At 37.9% G+C, this 20,344-nt stretch overlaps 1 protein-coding gene and 1 long non-coding RNA gene across 4 annotated transcripts in view; one reads left to right on the top strand and one right to left on the bottom strand.

Annotated features, from left to right (window-relative positions):
* Window positions 1–20,344, bottom strand: part of SLC7A6 (solute carrier family 7 member 6) — a 32,695-nt gene that overhangs the window by 11,651 nt on the left and 700 nt on the right. The window contains exons 2-8 of one of the 3 annotated variants that reach the window (XM_064519486.1): window positions 18,370–18,471; window positions 17,820–17,933; window positions 16,738–16,895; window positions 14,081–14,653; window positions 10,524–10,649; window positions 8,432–8,576; window positions 4,193–4,316 (exon numbers count right to left, since the gene is read on the bottom strand). In XM_064519486.1, the coding sequence (XP_064375556.1) occupies window positions 4,193–4,316; window positions 8,432–8,576; window positions 10,524–10,649; window positions 14,081–14,612 (927 nt within the window). In that variant the 5' untranslated portion in view covers window positions 14,613–14,653; window positions 16,738–16,895; window positions 17,820–17,933; window positions 18,370–18,471. The remainder of the gene's footprint in view (window positions 1–4,192; window positions 4,317–8,431; window positions 8,577–10,523; window positions 10,650–14,080; window positions 14,654–16,737; window positions 16,896–17,819; window positions 17,934–18,369; window positions 18,472–20,344) is intronic. The other 2 variants (XM_064519488.1, XM_064519489.1) reach the window with 2 other exon arrangements.
* Window positions 18,522–20,344, top strand: part of LOC112984314 (uncharacterized) — a 57,951-nt gene continuing 56,128 nt past the window's right edge. Inside the window, exon 1 of the long non-coding RNA XR_010391366.1 lies at window positions 18,522–18,760. This is a non-coding gene — a long non-coding RNA (uncharacterized LOC112984314). The remainder of the gene's footprint in view (window positions 18,761–20,344) is intronic.

The following is a 20,344-nucleotide window of genomic DNA, read 5'->3' as shown; positions in this document are numbered from 1 at the left end:
AAGAAGTGCAGGTCTGTTTAGAAGCTGAGCACACCAGGGTGTAATCAGACTGATCAATGCTGGACTCTGAGGACAGAGGACAAAGATACAAGTGAAGTGGTCATCTTTATCCTCTCACCACAGACAAAGCTGCACAGTTCCAAGAAAGATGACAGCCACCTGTGCAGGGCAACCAACTGCTTGCTGCAATCAGTGACTGACATCCATTTTTAGCTTTTTAGAGTAATGGAAGTGACAAGCCAAATATCACCCATTGTATGAACTCAATTAACCATGGAAGGAAAAACAGACATGAACACACTCAGGAAGCAGGCAGCAAGCTCTCCACTGGCAGCCATTATGCTCTTTCCTGTTAGAAGATGAAGCAGACCAAAAAGATCAAGTGCCTGGGAACCCAGCTGCCCTCTTCACAAGCAAAAAATACAACAGCTCAACAGATGCAAAAATAGTGGTTTACTGACAGGGAAGGTGAAAGTTTTTAAGCATGTTCATGCTACAGAGCAATTGCTTTATATGTATAAAACTTAACAGTAGGAGCTGTAATGGTTTCCAAAAGGAGCTAAAACAGAAGTCAGAACTGCAAACTACTGTAAGGAACCTTCCAGAAAGGAAGCAGTTTTTACACGATCAGCAAACATCTGAAAAGCATCTGCAGAACTTCTAAGCTAGCTGTTGCAAAATAACTTCAAAGACAACAGAAAAGAGCTTAAGAAATGGCTTTGTAGTCCTGACACCAGGACTATGCCTCAAAAGACGCTAATACTGAGGTGAAAGGAAGGGTATTTTATCACTTACTTTGATACCAACCCTTGGTAAGGCTGCTTTTGGCTTCTAGCCACCACTGAAATCATGCAAGGTACTATGCAAAGATACACTATTGCTAGTATTTCTTTTACTTGTAACTTTATCCTCTTCTTTTAAAAACTGGAAATGGCAAGGCTTTTTTCCTTTCTAGCTCCAGGCCTCTTGACTGAAGTGAGCAGAAGAAAGGTACTCAGTTCCCTCCCAAAACAGCAACAGAGAAAGCTTAAATTTGGTTGTTTCTTTACTACGGAAAAGGCTCTGAAATGTAGGAATATCATTGCTGTTTCTTTAAAAATTCATTATAGTCATTTTCATCCTACAACTACTTAAAAGTAAGCATGCTACAGCCATCTGTATCCTACAACACATGTAAAATTCATGAGCATATATGAGCAGGTCAAAGTGCCTTATTTTCATCAGGTTCGTTTTCTGATCGGCTTAATTCTCTTCTCTGTTCTTCATCCATCCGCTGACCACAATGCCCCGAGTCTTAATAAAAATTCCTATGAAGATAAAATTCCCTTCTACCACTCAGGGAAAACCTTTTTCACCATGAATGAAGATTTTTAAATCTCTACATTATAGGAGAGTTTTCAAATACAGACCATTACAGTTGCTAACTCTTTTGCCTATTCACTAGAAACCTACGGGTATATTACATCAGCGTTTTTGTTTGGATCACAAGTGCACTTCTGAAGCAAATCTCCAGATAATCATCACTTGCTGCTCTTCAGTTCACATTGCTTAGCGGTCTCAGTTCCTTTCAGATGAAGCTAAACTGGCAGATGCACTCCAAGAGCACCCCTACTGCACCCCAGCTGCAAACAAGCATTCACTCCATGAGACCGCATCAGAGGTAGTCCAAAGTAAAACACTCCTGAAATTTGTACAGTACAGGTGTCAAGTCCTCAGCATCAACTGTTCTGCTCTACAGAAATCCTCCTACTGGCCCACACTACTTGCTAATTCAGTATCAGATCAAGCCTGAAGGTGGTCTCATAAAACTGGACAATTAGATTCTTATCAGCAATGACAAGGAGTCTTTAATGTGCCACGTGCTAAGTACTAAACTTCTGCTGAACTTTCTCCTTGTTACTGGAAAAGGGATAAAAGCAGTGGCAATCAGCAGAACATTGTCTGCCAGCTGATGAGATGTCTCAGCAAAAATGCCTTTAGATAAAACATTAGTTAAACTTCTAAGTATAAGTATTTGGCAATCCTGAGATCTGCTAACAAAGCACAGCTCTAGAATTCCAAAGTCATTTGTTCAGGTAAGTTAAAATTAGCACTAGATGTAAATCCCTTAATAGTTTTGGGAGTCTCAAATAATATTTTTCATAAGTGATATTCTGTTCACCCAATTTCACTGCATACAATTAGACTGACTGAAGCCTTTTTGCCACTGTTAAGTCTTCCTTTTTTCTCCTGCAGGTCCAGAAGCATGCCATACTAGAGAGGAAACCTGATCGGTCCAATTTTGAGTACCACAATTTCAAGTAAAATTACATTGTGTGTGTATATACACATATGTAAATGTAAACATACACATGCAAATGAACATAATACCACTTTTGATCAAGAACCAAGTCAAATAACAACTAAATGAAGTGTACATAAAATCATAAAAAAATTAGCCTTGGGTTTCAACTGTGCAGTAAGGCTCAGGCACCTGCACCACCACCCCCAGCCCCATCCCTCCCTTTACCTGGCCACCCATTCCTGCTGCAGCACAACCACTTGCTCTGTACAGCCACAAAGATCAGAGAGGCCACACAGTGAACCTGTCCCCCGAGGTGGACCAGTTTTCCTGATCCTGTTTCACCATATGGCCAGATAAACCTCTGCGATGACAAAAAGTAGGAGCAGTAAAGTAGGCACAATATCCTACTAGGGGACAGGTAGGGTTTGGAGCATTTCATTGCTGTCAGAGGAACACATTTTCCAAGTCCTTCGAAAAGAAGGAACGGTAGTGTATCGCTTTACAGAAATCAGTACTGGAAAGTCAGTACAGACAGTGAACTGTATAGTGGCTTTTAGTTTTGCCTGCATTAGTTAATTCTTAACAAAAATTCAAAATATCATTATAAGTCACTGGAAGGTACTTCATATAATAAAAGCAACTATATGGGATATCATAGCCTACAACAGAAATAAATATTCCGGGCAGCTTTGTTATACCTTAGCATACGCAGATTCAGAACTAAATATTTTTCATCCACATCTTCATTTTGTGTTTTGTCATAAAATGTACTGTTAAAAAATAACTCTGTACTTCCATATTCCAGCTAATCAGAGGCTAAGAATTACATTTATTTACTTTCAATACATTTTGAAATAAGCAACCTCATAATTATGTAACAATATGTTACAGTTTACAGCTTACATTTACTATAATCTATTTTGAAAGCTTACACTAAATACAAACATTTCTCAAGTTTGAAAGAAAGTCAAATAAATACTGTGGTAGAACATTCTCCCTAAATACCTGAAAAGAGAGTTTGCTGATTTGCTAAGCTCGTTTTTGTCTGGAAACAGAAAAATACTTCCTTCATTTTGAACTCTCTCTGTCTAACGTCCAGCTACTTAAGTTTCAGAAGCCAAACAGGAATCTAAGTAGGAGAAAGGCTATTTCTTTTCCTCCAATGTAAATAACCCAACAGAAGACAATACTTTCCAGGTCTCATATCTAAAGGATGCAATAACCAGCAGTGTTCAATTAATTTTCTACCTATGGAGGAAAAAAACCCTTCACCTTTGTTTAATGATTAGCTTTTACATATAAACATGTTTTGACCATCTTTCACTTCAAGAAGCTTATATATTTTAACTGGATTCCAACTTCAATGTATATACAAAAATAATGAATTTTAAAATGTTGAAAGTTGTTGGAATTAATGGTGTTAGGAAGAGAGTGATTTAAGTTATTAAGATCAGTGATATAAAGCTAAACTTTGTCACAACTCAGCTGCAACACATCCATTTACAGATACATTTTGCAGCAAAGATTAACTCAACACAATGTAGCTCAATGCAACACTGTTCTGCAGACTACTTCAGCTTGTTAAATTGTAGCATGAAGTAACAGAAGACAGGATTAAGTACTAATCGGTCTCATTACAATCAACTCAAAGTGAACAAGTCCAGTTAGGTTCTTTGCAAAATACATTAAGAGGTTGGATCTGTGCTTATTTTAATAAACCTGATACTATTATACATAAATTCATTAGTTATTTTCCTATTTAAGACTAAACTACTCAGGACGAGTTGCTCTGTATTAGTGAAGTAGTATAAGGAACAAATGATTTTTCCTGTTTTGTTCCTCAGAAGTAAATGCATCCCTAAAACATGAAAAGTGATAATATAGCAAAATGCTACATAGTCAACTTACCACTGCCACAGCATCACTAGAAAGAACAGCATTAACATCCAGCACTGTATAATAAGCTATATTGGTCATAATATAGATAACAGTCACAATTGGCATAGACACTGCAATAGCCAGTGGCAAGTTCCTGTAAGACAAAAAAAGAAAAAAAAGCAAAAAAATCCCTTAATAATAAAATTACCTTATGAATTTGCATCCCTCATTTCAGAGATAAAAAGTATAAAGACACAAAAAAACTTCAAAATAGCTATCTCCAGCAGAGTTTGGTTTAAAACTAGAAAATCTAATGTAAAATACCAGAAAAGCTAGAAATTCTAACTGCAATAGAACTTTAAACCTAAATTATGTGGAAAACTGTGTTGTTTTATTGTAGTTGCGTTATGTGCAACTGCTCTTCAAGTATGCTAATTTCAGGGTTTCCAGATCAGTCATTACAGGCCTTCAAAGTCACACACCTTCAATTATTTCCTACTAACCATGTTGTTTATCACAACTAGGAGGAGACCAAAAGGAGCAGAGCTCTGAGCCACTGCACTCATTCCACCTGGGGAATGCTGACGCTCTTCTAGCACCTATTTCTAGAACTGATACAGTAGAATCCTCTAAATCAAAACAAAACCTAGATCATCTCATCCGCGTTCCTTTGTCATCACAGCAGCAATCAAACAAATTGGCCTGGATCTCTGCAGAAGGTAGAGATCCAAAACTGCTTCCCAGCTGTAGACTCCGGATGAAGTGCATCTTATTAGCAAACACGCAGGTCAATAACATCTAGAAAGAAATATGAAAACACTGCAAACCAACTTCTAAACATGAATAGGTAAGATTTAAGCTGTCACTTCATAAAAGGCAGGCAAATTTCTAAGAACATTCATATCCTTCCTGACAGATGAGCTTTCTTGAAAGAATGTTTTAAACTTTTGTTAACAAAAGAATAGTTATACATGCCTGAAGAAGAGAAGGAAGAGGCCAAGCATATTTAGTAAATACCTTCAATATTTTTCCAACCTACAGCTGTTTTGAGAACGTTTCCTGAACCTGACACGATTTGTCTGTTTAGAGTTATTAAACTCTTCCAAGCACCAGGTTCAGTCTCTTCCTGACTAGCAGCTCCGCAAGTCCATTCCTCGCGGTAGGAAAAGCCACTTCTTTTTGTTTTGAAACCAGCCTCTGCCAGCTTCACATCACAGCTTTAGTTGTGTTGGACAACTGGAGGCAATTCTTTACTAACTTCTCTGTGACTCTAAGGTTTTTTAGACCTCTGTTATAGCCTACCTATTTCATCTCTTCCTCAGGCTGAGGATCGCTGTCTTTTCAGTTTTTTTTCCTCATGGAAAAGCATTTCCATATCTTGGATCACCCTTGCTGTCCTTCCTCTGAACCTTTACTACATCTCTTGTATCCTCTTTCAAATGATGGGGCCAGGGCTGCACAGAGTATTCAAACTGTGGGTGAGCCACTGACTTTTAAGGGGTACAATGTTTGTTTTGTTCTCTATCCCTTTCCTCACAATTCCTAACATTTTATTAACTTTTTCTGGCCTCTAGTGAGCACTGAGCCAGGGTTTCGAAAACTCTCCACCATAACTGCAAGATCTTACTTCTGGGCAGTACTTATTAACTCAAAGCCTATCATTTTTATGTGTAAAGCAGGAACTGTTACATCCCACATGTATTGCTTCACAATTAGCTATGCTGAATTTTAACTGCTATTCTATTGCATAGATTACTACTCGGTCTTACAAAGCCCCGTAAAAATTCTTCACAATTGCCCTTGTTCTTACTACTCTGAATAACTTTGTAAATTCAGCAAACTGTAACACCTCTCTGCTTACCCCTTTCTCCCCATGTCTGCTTACCCCTTTTTCCCATGTTCCGGTTCTTGAGGAATACCACCAAGTTCTAGATATTTGTTAGTGTTCATTTTTTGAACTGCTTTGTTTAGAACAGCACAGATGAGGTCACATGAACAGTCCACTTTTTGGCTACTTAAAAGGTAACACTTTCATACTGTACTTCACTGACTGCACTACTTGCCATCTGCCTTGAGTAAGCATCTCTTTGGCAGCAACCAGGAATTTTAAATAGACTTCATTTATGCTGCAGTTTCTAAATATCTTCAACACTTCAGTTTTTTCCCAATGTCTCACTAAGAAAACTGCAACAGTATCTGTCTGAATACCTAATACCCACTTTATGTCCTGAGGATTAAGTGAGGGCAGAAAAATGCAAGAGGTAAAAGCAACACAGATGATATGGAAGTTGAGGGCTTGGTCTTAAAGGAGAGAGGAAGAAATGGAAGTATTGCCAGACAAGTTACCATTATCCCATCAAGTTGCCACAAAAATCAGCAAAATGACAAGTCACAGCAATCTGCAACAAAGGCAAGATAACCTGAACATGGGGCTTTTGCAAGCAAAGACGTGGCAGAGTACAGCAAACGGAGGAGACTGCAAGAATTCAGGTGTAATTTCCCCTTGGTATGCTTTCATTTCTAGCTTCAAACTAGAGCAGTGGACACACCAGGCTGCTCTTTCCTCATCTAGCTTTGCAAGTATTCCCTCTTCCAAGAGGAGCCTAATCTTGCCCAGTCTTCCCCCTTATTTTCCCAAAGGCCCAAGAGATTTGCTGTCTCTCCGACTTTGCATGGAGAAGCAGGGATTCCACATGTCATGAGGGCACAGATCAACTCACAGCCCTGAGGCTGGAGCTCCCCAGTGAGAAGCTCCACAGAGCAAAAGCAAACTTTTAGTTTCCAGCTTTTCTCAGGCTTGCTCTCTCCCCAGAGCTTGCAGGGATATTCAGATGTTTTGAAAGGGGAAGAAGAGTTGAAAGTGTTCCTCTCCCACCCACCCACACAGAATGGTGACATGAATGTGCATGATGTGAACACAAACACAATTTTCAATAACCCCCCCCCCCCCAACAAAATAGAAAAATGAAATGTATTTTGGAAGATTCCTCAAAAATTTTGTGAAGTCCAGACTTCCATCTAGGCCCGTCTGATGCTGTACAGGCAAGAAAAAAGAAAAAAAAAAAAATCAGTAAGTGGGAGTTCTGGCTCTGATTTCAGGTTGCACAGCCACAGTAAAAATCCAGTGGACCTCAGCACAGAGAAGAAACAGAATTAGAAAACCACTGTGAAATCTACTTAAGTACTTCAGACTACCCAAGAAAAATTTGAAACGGTCCCTTGGCTTTGAACTTGTGGATTACAGCTTTGACAGGATGAGCACAAAGGCATTATGGATCAAATAATTAAGAAAAAAACCATAAATATCCTAGCAGATATCTGATACATCATATATATATATATATATATATATATATCATATCAGAAAAACTATTTTTCAAAACAGTGCATCTATTACAAGAGTTACCTGACAACATAGCAATTTTTAAAAGATGAAAAGGTATTGCAACCTCAAAGGGGAGCTCTTTCAGCAGAAAAAAGAACTTTGAGCATTGAATGACAGATGCAAACGCAAAATGCAAGTCTCTTCTGCATACATATAACAAATCCTTGCAAGATAATTTAAGGAAATATTGTCAATCTGAAATTCAGTTCCATTAAGAATAGCTATTTTTAAGAGTTAGAATTCTATCTTTTCATAGGTAACTTTACAGGTTAAATAAAAAAATGCAGCGTAGAACTCAGGGGTAAGAGAACAAACTTTTGACAGAAGTCAAATCAGTTGGGAGAACTGAAAAACTTCCATTCTTTATTTTCCAGTTGTAGCAATCTGAGCTGGTGTTTATAATAGGAAGTAAAAATGATTAAATAGGATTCTATATTTGACATAAAGGCATCTGTGTATAGATTCATAACTGAACGAAGATAAGAACTTAGTCACGCTTTTGCAACACAGATTCATGGAAAAGAACATTTTTCAGAATAGATCAGTTATTGCACAGATATAAACATAGCACAGACTACACTAACGTAGTTGTTACAATGCAGTATTAACATATTTGTAAACAATAGCATGCAACATCTTCAACTAAAAGCTTACCAAGCACTGTATAAAGCATCCTGCAATCACCTAGACTTATTCTTAACATTTTTCATCTTTTAATGGCATTCGAATTTAGTAATTTCTAGTTTGTGTTGTTTACAGCCTTACCATCTCAGAGTGAAGAAGGTCTGCTTATTTCTGTATAGGCTCAGAACTCATCAGTGAAAGACAGCCACAAGATGAGTGACTTAAGAACTGTTCAGTTTTAGAAAATTTAAGTCTTTTACCTTTCTGGGTTTTTGATCTCTTCCGTTACAAAATTGAGCGTATCCCAACCAGAGTAAGAGAACAAGGCAGAATAGAGTGCGAGGGAAATGTCTCCAATATCAAAAGAGGATCCCTCAAAAGAGTTCTCAAAGTGTGTCGAATGTCCTGTGTATGGAGGAGACACAATGAAGTACAGGAAAATAAAATATAGCAAGTAATTTTTTTTCCCCGTTTGGTAAACAAATACAAAAACTTAGAAAGGGTAATTTCCTTCAAGGCTGCTTATTAAGCCATTTCTCCAATTCTGTTCTGCACTGAGAATTATAACATTTAAACTACTAAAAACGACGCTCTGTGGATGACACTGCTCTATAATTAAGGACCTAGTTTGTCCAAAACAGCACAAAACCTTCAGGAATATTAAGTGCCAGACTAAGCTATAAAGAAAAAATTGGCAGTGACAGTATTCAAGCCAAGAATTTTTTTTTAAACACACATTTATAAAATAATCCACTCTATCCTGCTGCATCCTTTTAAATTTTGAATCATGTAGCTGATGTATAAAAGAAAGATTACAGCTGATTTTAAGATTACTAATGAACAATGAGAAAAAAATCTAAGCAGATTTACACAGCATCATTTATCAACTGGGTAGATTTTTTAAATATTTAACGTATATATTTTCTTTTTAGCAAAATATTCACTGGTTACTACACTACAGTTAACATTCTATTGTGAATACTTAGACCATATTAAAATGATGTTGAAAATTTGTGACTGTATCTGTTAAAAATATGAAAATTGAGTTGTAGTTGCTGAAAACAGAAAACTGACAGGAATTAACATAAAACACTATTAATTGTTAGTTGAGATAAAATTTTCCCAGGCTAAGAGAAGTCTATATTTTTGCGGACCATTGTTTGCAAGAACTCATGCTACCTTTTGACTTTAAGCAAGTCAAGGCAAGCTGATAAATGTCAATGTAATAATTTCATACCTACAGACATGCACAAGACACTAAATACAGAAGGGCAAGCTACTATTTAATTCCAAAGTGTGCACTGTAGTGTGCATCCAGAAATATTTAGACTTATCAAAACTGGCCAGCCAAGTATTTGAGTTCCCTGCTGTAACTTTGCATCTCTCTCTCTCCTACTTTTTACCCTAATCTGACTGCTAGTCCCTTGGCACTAAAAGGCAAAGTAACTGCTCAGCTGGGAACAGAAAAGGGGGACAAGGTCAAGGAAGTTAGTAGTAAACACATTCAGTAACTACAAAACAAGAGATGGTGCAGACACACTAAAGATTGAACATACTGGGACGGTGCTCACGTATGCATATTCTTGTTTCCTTCACAATGATAATTACGCTGCATGTGAACTTTCAGCAATAACTGCTTAGAGCAAAGGACACAAATTGCCAGGGAAATACTTTCAGGGCAGCTTTGAAAGCAGGCTAATTTTTTTTAAGCTATCTTCTCCGAAGGAAGGGGTAAGAATAAAACTTAGTTCAGAATTGTTCTCATCTAACTTGAAGGCACAATGCCTACTAAGGAAAAAAAAAAAAACCAGAAAGACAGCAACTTTGTAATTCTCAACAGCTATAACAGAACTCAGGATTTCTACAAAAAAGAGCTTCTGTTTCACAAATTTGCTTATCTGTTTCTACTGAAGTTCTGTCACTCTCAGAGTCACACAAAATTCATCTTATAAAAAAAGATTTCAGTTAATCTCAGTGTAAAGCACCATAACGCGTAACGTTACAGTGTAAATACCCCTTTGTGGGAATTTACAGCTTTCTCCACTCCTATCATATTTCACAAGCTCTGTATTTTGCTGTTTTCATTTCCCTTATTATTTCATACCACAGGCTGTAAATTGCACAATATGGCTGAGCAATCAGTTACCTTCTTTTACCTAGCTCAAAGTCAACTAAGATAGGCTAGCTTATCATGATATTTATTCCTAATGTTGGCATTATTGGTGTTTTCTAAGTGGCTATACTATGCACTTACTGAGGCATTTGATAATTCCTATAAAGAGACACTTACAGTCTCTAGACCAGTTATTCAACCTAACTGATACATACAAACCTTTAATTTTATAAACTTACCCTGGCAGATTTTAACAAGCCCAGTTATGATGATGACAATAAGAGCAATGACTTTAGCATAAGTAAATATATCCTGCACCCGTGTCCCCCATTTAACATAGGCACAATTTACAAATGTTAGAAGACCTAGAAGAAAACAAAGAAAAGTAAAAAGACAATTTGGTCAATTTTCAGTTTAATTCATTTTTCAAAGATTTTTCCATGACTATCTTAATATGCACTTACCTGTTATACTAGTATTTGGGTTAAACTAAGCAAAACACACTGGTACTCAAAATATATGGTTTAAACAAAACAGTAGGAAACAGATGTTCCAAAGATTCATAATACATACTTTTTCAAAAGATGGAAGGAAAGACCTCCCCCACATCAGATGTTCTCTGATTATATGCCTGTTTTCCTAACTTTACTCCTCGTGACCTGCATTCTACAACTATCCTGAAGCTAAAGAAGTCATTTATATGAAGTGATTCACTTTAATGAAAGATTGCCTAGAAATCCCTTTAGGCAAACATATAAAAAAAGTGTTTTAACTGTTTTATCTTTTCCTTGTTAGTCTGAGGACCAGTTCAACATCCACAGAATTTTACAGCTTTAAGAGCGTCAAAAAATTAATTTTTTTTGTATTAATGAATATGGTCACAGGTGATTTAATATCCTTCTCCAGCTCTGCTACATTAAGCAAGGTTAGAACAGATCTGACCATATAACATGTGTTCTACAGGTAATGCAACATCAATCTGGATTTTTAAGAATTTGGTAGTAAATAATGTGTATTCTGAATATATTCCTCCCAGCACCCCAAAACAGAACTGTGTCAGACCTATTTCACAAGATGGGAATGGTACTGAGGTAAGACTTTCAGATTTCGCAAGTATTTTGCCACAAGTAAGTTACTCATATGATCAACTTCCCCAGGAAAAACTCTTTTCAAGCTGCTGTTGAAATACACTGTTCTTATAGCTCTCATTTCTCTTTTGCATCCATTACTTTTTCTTAAGTGGAGAGCCAGACAACCTCTGCCTGAACTCAGAAGCTGAATGTTGAAAAGGGCTCAGTATCTTTAGTGTTCTTTATTCAACAAAATATTAATTTGGTGAATTTTTTTCTTATCCAGATTATCATTAAATTATCGATTCCAACCCTGAAGTTTAAGCATTTTCCTCAAATCTTAATTCTTCCACTGGCAAACAGTATTAAAGTAGTTATATTCTAGTGCACTATATACTTCTGTACATTTTTATTGTACTGTGTATTTTAAATATATGTATAAATAGAAATTCAAATTGATTAAGAACTGAGGTAGTAGCGAACTAAAATTAAATGAAAGGATTGAATGAAAGGAAGGAATGAAAGGAAATTATTTCCTTTCCCATAATCCAAGAAGAACATAATATTATTAAGACATAAATGCACTTAGAGCAGCTACCAAGTAAGAAAGCAATCATCTAAAAACAGTAACAAAAGAAAGGTAATGATCTCATAAAAGCAGACTAGAACGTCTGGCCAAGGGAAACGGCTGAATCAGATCCCACTGAGCTTGGCAAGATGGCGGGGGTAGGGGGGGAACAGTTGTATCAAATTTCAAAAGTCAGCACTGCAGCAACTCCCAAGAAATTCTCAGGAAAAAGAAAATCTGCTTGGTCTCTGCTCTCCAGCATTAACAATTGATATTATCCACAGAGTATTTGCTCATAGGGTTTATCATCTTAGGTGTTGATTTTTTGATAGCAACTTTCAACATGGGAGCAATTACTATTAATTCTTTCTTATATTCACATGCTAAGGCTTGGTCTTCAATTTAGGTGAAATGCTACTCTGTCTCTGGTGTCTTAAGATAACTGAGAAAAAAAGATAATCAAGAACGTGAACAGGCCATGTCCTCTTTCTTTTACTAAAATTATTCTCTCCTGTTTTCTTCACCTTAATTATCACTTAGCTACTTAAAGCTGCTGAGAACTGTAAGGTATCATTCTACACTGCCAGATGCTAGCCATATTTCCAAAACGAGTGATGGAGTAACACCACGTAACACTATGGATTTTGCAAGACAGATCTTACACTAGATCTAGTAGGTACTTTCTTTTTCAAAAAACTTTAAAAAATAATTCTCACTTACAATCTATACCTAAACCAATGTTCAGACTTTCAATTCCAGTGACTCCATTAATAGACTATTAAATTTATCCACAGGCTATGACATGCAACATCAGCTCTGCCAGGGAGAAGGGTAGGCTTCAGCAGCCATAGCTACCTGAGATAGTAGAGCAGGGGTGAGAGTCTCAGTACCGAAGTCTCATAGGGGGCAGGACAAGCATTTAGACCATAAAACAGACTGTTAAAGTGAATCCTGTTTCTACACAAGTGTGACCTTGCTGTCACATTTCCAGCAAAAAGAGTGATAAATTTCTTCTCTTAGCACCAGGTAGAGGACATCACATTCTAACTCTGTATCAACTGTACATAATCATCTTATTTTTTCCGATAAAGGAGAAAGGAGTCCCTGGAGTAAGCACTACTATTCTGTCTCTTTTCCCTCTTCTAGTTCTACAGAAACAACTTTAATAATGAACATTACAGCTATTTCAGCAGACTGCCTTCCCTGTTGCCCCCAAATGAACCAAGTAGGAACAGCACATCTCCTTCCTAGAGTGTGCTGCTGGCAGTAAAAAAGTGCAAGTTCCTTCTTAGCCTTCCGATATGGCTATTAGTTAGTGATGGCAGGCTCCATAGCATGTGGCAACTTTCATCAAAATATGACAAATGCTTGCCATAACTGACATGCCAAAATGCATTTTTTCCGTGTTTATTGGAAACGTAAGATACGCATATAAAACAAAACACTTTCAACAAGAAATACCTAAAATTAAATAAGACATACACATTAGAGTTTCATTTTCTTGACACAGCAGAACAGCCCTGATTTGAAGCATGTGGACAGTCTGATGTTGTTCTTCTGTACCGACTAATGGAAGTAGCTGTCTGATTATAAACATTTACAAGTTCTTTATACATACAGTTTCCACTTATCAAAACAGCTTTACAACAGGTACATTTTTTTTGATATGCTATGGTTAAACACAAGCATAAAGAATAATCTTGAATGAATGACATTTTCAAAACCTGCTAGAGTAACCACTTACGCAGGTCTACACCGAGACACCACTGTGAAAAATTAGAGCAGAATTTATAGCATACGAGCTGTTCTGCAATAACTCCAGGTATACTCTTAGACTGCCCCAGGAATATCATATAGTTTGATTTAGTCTACCTCTCTGAAGGAAAACAGATGACGAATAGTTTCCCCATCCATTTCTCCCACATAAATAAACTCTGAAGAGTCAAATATCTTGTTCTGCTTTTGAATGAGAACATTTGTTAGTTCACTGATTACATACCTAGAGGTTATTCATAAGCTAGAAATTTTTCTTTCCCCCACTGTAACTTGAATCATTTCAGATTCAGCATGCAACAACTGTGGGACTCTGTAGGATTTGTTTTAATAAAGCTTAATCCTAGATAAAAAATTACCATAGTAAATTTCAAGACATACTTACATTCACAAGCAGCTGCTATGAGACGGCAAGCAAAATACGGAGGATCACAAGAAGGGAAGAAAGGTTGAACTAAGTAGTTAGCAAAGGTGATGGCAATGATCGCCTGACTAGTTGGCTCAACAATTAGGAGTGAGGTCCACAAACGAATAAAAGCAATGAAGCTCCCAAAAGACTCCAAGATATAAGCGTAGCTGGCTCCTGACTTGGTAATAGTAGTTCCGAGTTCAGCATAGCAGAGAGCTCCAAAGACTGAAAAAATCCCTCCAATGGCCCAAATTATTAGAGACAATCCGTAAGATTTGCTGTAGATAAGAACTCCTTTGGGAGAGACGAAGATACCTGAACCAATCATGTTGCCTACTATAAGGCTTATCCCATTTAGCAAAGATATTTCTTTCTTCAGTTGCATTGTATTTTGGTTTCCATCATTCATTTCACAGCTGTCACTTGGATCTGTCCTGTCTGATTTATTGACGGGGCTGTATTCAGCCAGTGAGCTATGGGACTTTGTACAATCAGTCCTTTCTCCCATTGTGGAAAGACCGGCAATTCTACGCGACTCCAAATAACAATCTAAAACAAAATACAGACAGCTGAAATCATTATAAAAACTTTATCCTATGACTTTCTTGCCAAACATACTTTCTACTTCTTCACCCTATGATTTACCTATCTAAATTGAGATATCCCCCTTTGTTACTTCATATATTGTTTTTACCTTAAAATAAATCCATGCGTAGTTAAAACAAACAAACAAAAAACAAAACAAAAAACCCTATACGCCAGAGGACAAGAGACACACTCCAGTATATCTCGGAGAGAGAAAGGAATACCTACCGCGGGGCGGGGAGGCTGTGGAAAGAACAAAACTGAGGGATTGCACAGTTGTAAAGGAAGAGAGGAGACAGAGAAGCAAAATGAGGTGATACAGAAAACAAAGCACGGTAAGACCAGAAGCTAGAATTTCAGAGCATGAACACAGACTTGTTGCAGTACTAAAAAAAATAACCAAATGATTGCATTTACACATGATGAGTGATCTAGCAAAAGGGTTGTGCATTTTACTAACAGAGCATGGAATCTCACCAAGGGTAATATAATGAGGTACTTACTCCTGAAACCCCTTCTTCCAACTGCTCTCATGTCTGATCCTACAGCTTGCTCCCTTCCCCCCCTCTAAGAAACCCTGTTCCCAGTTCCCACTGCCTCCTCATTTCTTGGAGTTATTTATCTAAGAATGCAAGCTGCACAGGAAAAACAGAGTTGTTCCGATCCAAATTCCCCCATTAGCAGCTGTATTTAACAGTATCTAGGAAAACAGAAATGAAATAAACATTTTCCTTTGCTTCAGAATTGCTTATATGGAAAACCACCACCTTCTCAAGTACCCAGGAAATTCTACCATGCCTCCTTAAGGAGTTAGGGCTAATCACATTTATAAGCACAAAATACACTGGACATTTATAAGCACAAAATACACTGGCTTGTTACCAATCATTCTGAATGAGGCACATTACATAGAAGTTCAAGTAAAATGATCTATTCAAGGAGCAGTCTTGTATGGAGAACAGTTAAAATTCCAAATGTACCTCTGATTACTGGATTATCAGTCAGGTAAAGAACATAAACACCACAACGCACTACCATTCATCTGCCCTTGCCCCTCAGTGTATGCTTTTGCTATTTGCTACAGAGCAGAAAGATGAATAACTCTGGGTCAATTAGGAAAAAAAAAGTTAGTTTTGCCCCCTTTTTGCAGGTAACACTAATTTTACAGAAGGTTTGGTTCTTCCAGCAATAAACATGTTTACTAGGAGGAGACAGACCAGACCCTGAGTAGAGGGTTTTTGAAAGGTCAATATGCAATCACCCAAACTGCATATGTATCCATTGCATCTCGTGACTTACTAACACATACAGTTTGTTCAGCAATTGTGCATCACTGTACAAAGTTTTGTTCCTGCAGTGACAGGCATACCTTTTCAGAGAGAAAAATGTAACAATTATACCATTACTTAATTATAGACCCAACACCTGTATGTTATCATACAGGAAATCTGACTTGACATCCTTGAATCAGAATGATCTTTACGCTTTTCATGCCTTTAAAACTATTTTCAACCAAGGAAAATAAGTAACTTCTACTGAAATGGAATACAAGTCATCTATTGAAACAGAATACATCATTCATCTCCAACTCATACAAATCTTCTAGCTTTTTCATGCTCCTTTTGACTATCTAAATTCTTATTCTATTAAAATAAGGACTGTCCTTTTAAACAACACATTTCAAAATGAGATTCTCAGTCTGTTCAGCCAAATGACTTCTGTTTTATTCTTTCCCCTATTCCAAAGAAACACATTAAAGTGGTTTAATTACTAAATGTATATTTTATCAGTTAGATGAGTCATCTCTTATCTAGTGTCACTCATGTATCATGGGCCATTAAATTTCACCCAGGCACCTTTACGCAGAACCAGACTTCAATTAGACTAAAACTTTTCAGCAACTAAGCTCTGCTAGTTCAGGACTTAAATAACAAAGTGTTATCACGAGGCACCTTCAGCAGCATTAAACTAATTAGGAGAGAGGGACCCACTCAGTTTCTACAGATGAGCGTGCCCCAAACTGCAAAGGAAAATGAGAGCAAGTTTACCTCACCAGTTGTTGCCAGTCCTCCTTGTTATTTACTGTTCCACCAATCTTGTGCCAAATGCATTTGCAACCACATACTGACTGATCTTCTATTAGTGAAGCAGAGCAAAGTCTTGAAAGAGACTTGTGGGTTATGAGCATTTAGGATTATTTGTGTTGCTTTAAAAGGGAAAACATTATCACTGTGTAAATTAATTTAAATTATTATCAGAACCAATTACAGCTATGATGTAATCCTCAGAAAATATGCGTAAAATAGCAAGAAAAAATAATTAAAGTGGATGTCTTCATGACTAATTTGACAGCAAGAAGCGAGGTCTAAGGACCAGCTGTCACCAATAAAAATAGCATTCAACTTCAAATTGAGTCATTTCATTTCTATTTTGATTCAGACAGGACACTTGCTGCAAATATATCTCAGAAGGCAAACCACTCTGGAGAAATCATTGGGGGAGGGGGGGGGGGGACACAAATTATTATAATGCCATCCAACTGCCCCTTTGTATATACACCATATTCTTTCTCAACCTTTCTAGCTAAAGGGATAATACACAATAATATGTTAAGAATTAACTCCCTGATGTGAACTACCATTTTGGTAATAACTGTACAGTTTTGGGAATTCTTACCCCACACACCCTGATCATCATTCCTATTTCTTCCTGAAACTGCTTTAAGGTATGGCTTGTTAAGGAGCATAAAAGTTATGCTTAATACTCAGGCACTTTGATATATCTGTTCACACACAGGCAAATTTTGTACTAAGAGCAACCATGATTTACCCTGAACTTAGCACCATGAGGTATGTTTAATTACCTGTAACTATTGGCCCTGTCACTGTTTGAATGCCTCCATCTCAATCAGCAGCACATGCCTGCCGTCCTATACAATTTTGTTACTAATGACCTTGGCTGTTTCTTGCCCGAATCCACCCTGCCTAAGAAGGAACGACCACAACATCCTCTCAGTCTAGCTTAACTTTTCACAACACTCTGCTTCTCTCTCTGAGGTTCCCCACCCCCACTCCCCCCAGCTTCAGGTATCTGCTAACAACTAAAGAGTGCATGAGTGTGCATGCCATACCTCACTCCAGATTTGGCATTTCATTCTCTCCTCTAACCTTGTTTTGTTTGTATCCTTAAAGCCTTCAGGGCAGGAACTGCTTACTTGCCCAAGTCACATGTTTTATTATACCACCTGTACGATAGAAACAGAGGTACTGGCAGGTTTTTTTCCTCAAAAACATTTCACCTCATTTTAACTGGAACTAAACTGCACAGCTTTGGCTAGCTGAAAAAACAGTAAAGAGGAAGAGGGAGAGCAGAGATTGGAAAAATATTAGTGAACAAAACTGGAGCTATGTCAAGGTTAGAAAAACACATACTGCGAACAGAAAATATTTACTAGAATCCATGATTCTGTGGCAAGGCCATGAGTTGTGTGGAACTAGAAGACAGGTTTGGAGGAGGAGATCCACAAAGGAATAGTATGCATTTTCTAATGTATAGAAATCACGTAATACTCCAGCTAAAAACACTGTTAGAACTTTATAATGCCTTGCCATAGGACTACTTAGGCTAAAGCAGTCTAATGTCTTCACACAGGCTAACATGTGGATTTCCTCATCACTCACCCTTGTGCAATAAAAACTCTTAAACTCTTGTTTTTGCTGATGGCTGCAGCTGTGAGGAATCTTTTTGCTGATATGTGTAGGATTTTTCCTGAGACGACACCACTGTTGATATAAAAGCCTTCGATATGAAAGCAGGACAGAATGACCTGAAATTGGGATCGCTTTATTGTCTCACCAAAAATACATATTCTGATAAGGCCTATCACACATTGCCCATGTACCAAAGAAGCAAATGAAGGCTCACGTGCAGCTAGCAAAGTACTAACACTCTAAAACCAGGCAGTCCTACTTTAAGGAGAAAGAGGAATCATCTGCCAAGATCCTCTCTCGCCCCCTGAGCAGGAGAGCAGCTTACCAGTGATTCGTTCAAGGGAGGTGAACCTGTGAACGGGTAAGTCACCGATATGAAATACCAAACTGCTTAAACTCTACGTTCTGCTATACTCATACACAAGATATGCTCATTAGCAAAGATTTCTAGAAATCTTGCCTGTCTTCTGCAGTTGTCTTGATCTCATAAAATAACTCTTGTTGTAACATAGCTTTACCTAGCTACTATTTGAGTGCTACTATTTGAGTGCCACAGCTGTAAAACTCCTATTTCTGAACACAATGATTTGCCCTTCGGGCAAGAGTCAAGTTTGCCCTACCCAGGCAAACAGCATAAAAGCCTTCAGGGAATTAGGCACCAGGAGAGCAAAGGTTATAAAACCCAGAAATACCTATTCCTTGTCATATATTTAGGTACCCCTTAGGCTAAGCATTTAAGTGGGAAAGGCTTAGAGTTTGTCTGCTATGTGTTTTCTTGTTTCTGTTGAGAGAAGAATCACTTTTCCTGCTATACATACAGTTAACAGACAGGAAGCCCTTGCAAAAAAGCAACTCCCAATGTAAAGATTTAATCCATTTGTCCAAGCCTTGTGCGCTCACATAGGTACACATGCACACAATCTTTAGCATTGTAAAAACTGACATAAACCCCTGATCAAATAAAATCGACTACTATCCATTTTTTTAAAAGTACAAACTGTGTTGATCACGTAGACAGGAACAGAAGAGAAGCTATTGGGTCAAGGTTTACAATTATTCACTTCATAGTGTATCAGTGATGGCCACAGGGTCTGACTTCACACACCTGCAATACACCCACACAATAGGTGATCAGCAAGCATGCACCACACTGACCACACACGTCCTGCCAAAATGTGAGCAACACTATGAACACCAAATGGGGGAAAGACTTTTCAACAGCTCACAGGCAGATATCCTGTTACAGTGTCTTAGAAACATTTCACAGTTTGCTAAAGGTACCAACCCTAGACAAATCCAAGTCAGTAGTACTGACCTAAATTAAAACCAAGTCACTTCAAAATTAAGGAACTATGGGTGTAAGTAGAAAATAACATGCCACTATATCTTTCACACTTCAGATTTATTTCAGATTTCCAAGAGGAAAAAAATAGAAGGAAGCTCACTACTACAGACTTGCTGGTAGCCCATCTTGACATAGGCAGAAACAAGGTTGGGAGTGCGCAAGGCAACTCTGATAAGCCCAGTTTTTGAAGAAACGCACAAAATGAACCACGGGTAAAGAGACAGGAGGTAATATTATGGATTTGTTAAAGTAGTTTACCCTGTTATATATGCTAGGGCTTAAAAGCAGACCCCTCTCAACAAGCGGAAAGGAATCGCACAAAGCACACGCTTATCTATGTGTATATACACACACACGTGTGCTTTTGAGCTTCACCTTAGAGAACCATACCTAATCACACTGGACTTAATATACTGCGTTTAAGAGTACACAAATAATGAAAACCGCTGCCAGGTGACAAATACAGGGTTACTCGAGGTTACTGTGCCGAGGCACCCGAGCTCCCCGCGACAGCGGACAGAGCAGGCAGCGCCCCGCGCCCGCCCCGGCAAACGCCCCACGCTCCGACCCGCGCGCGCCGGCCCTGCCACGTGCGGGGCC

Source organism: Dromaius novaehollandiae, chromosome 13 (assembly GCF_036370855.1).
Source record: "Dromaius novaehollandiae isolate bDroNov1 chromosome 13, bDroNov1.hap1, whole genome shotgun sequence".
Classification (NCBI taxonomy): Eukaryota; Metazoa; Chordata; class Aves; order Casuariiformes; family Dromaiidae; genus Dromaius; species Dromaius novaehollandiae.
This window is presented reverse-complemented; position numbering and strand designations above follow the sequence as displayed.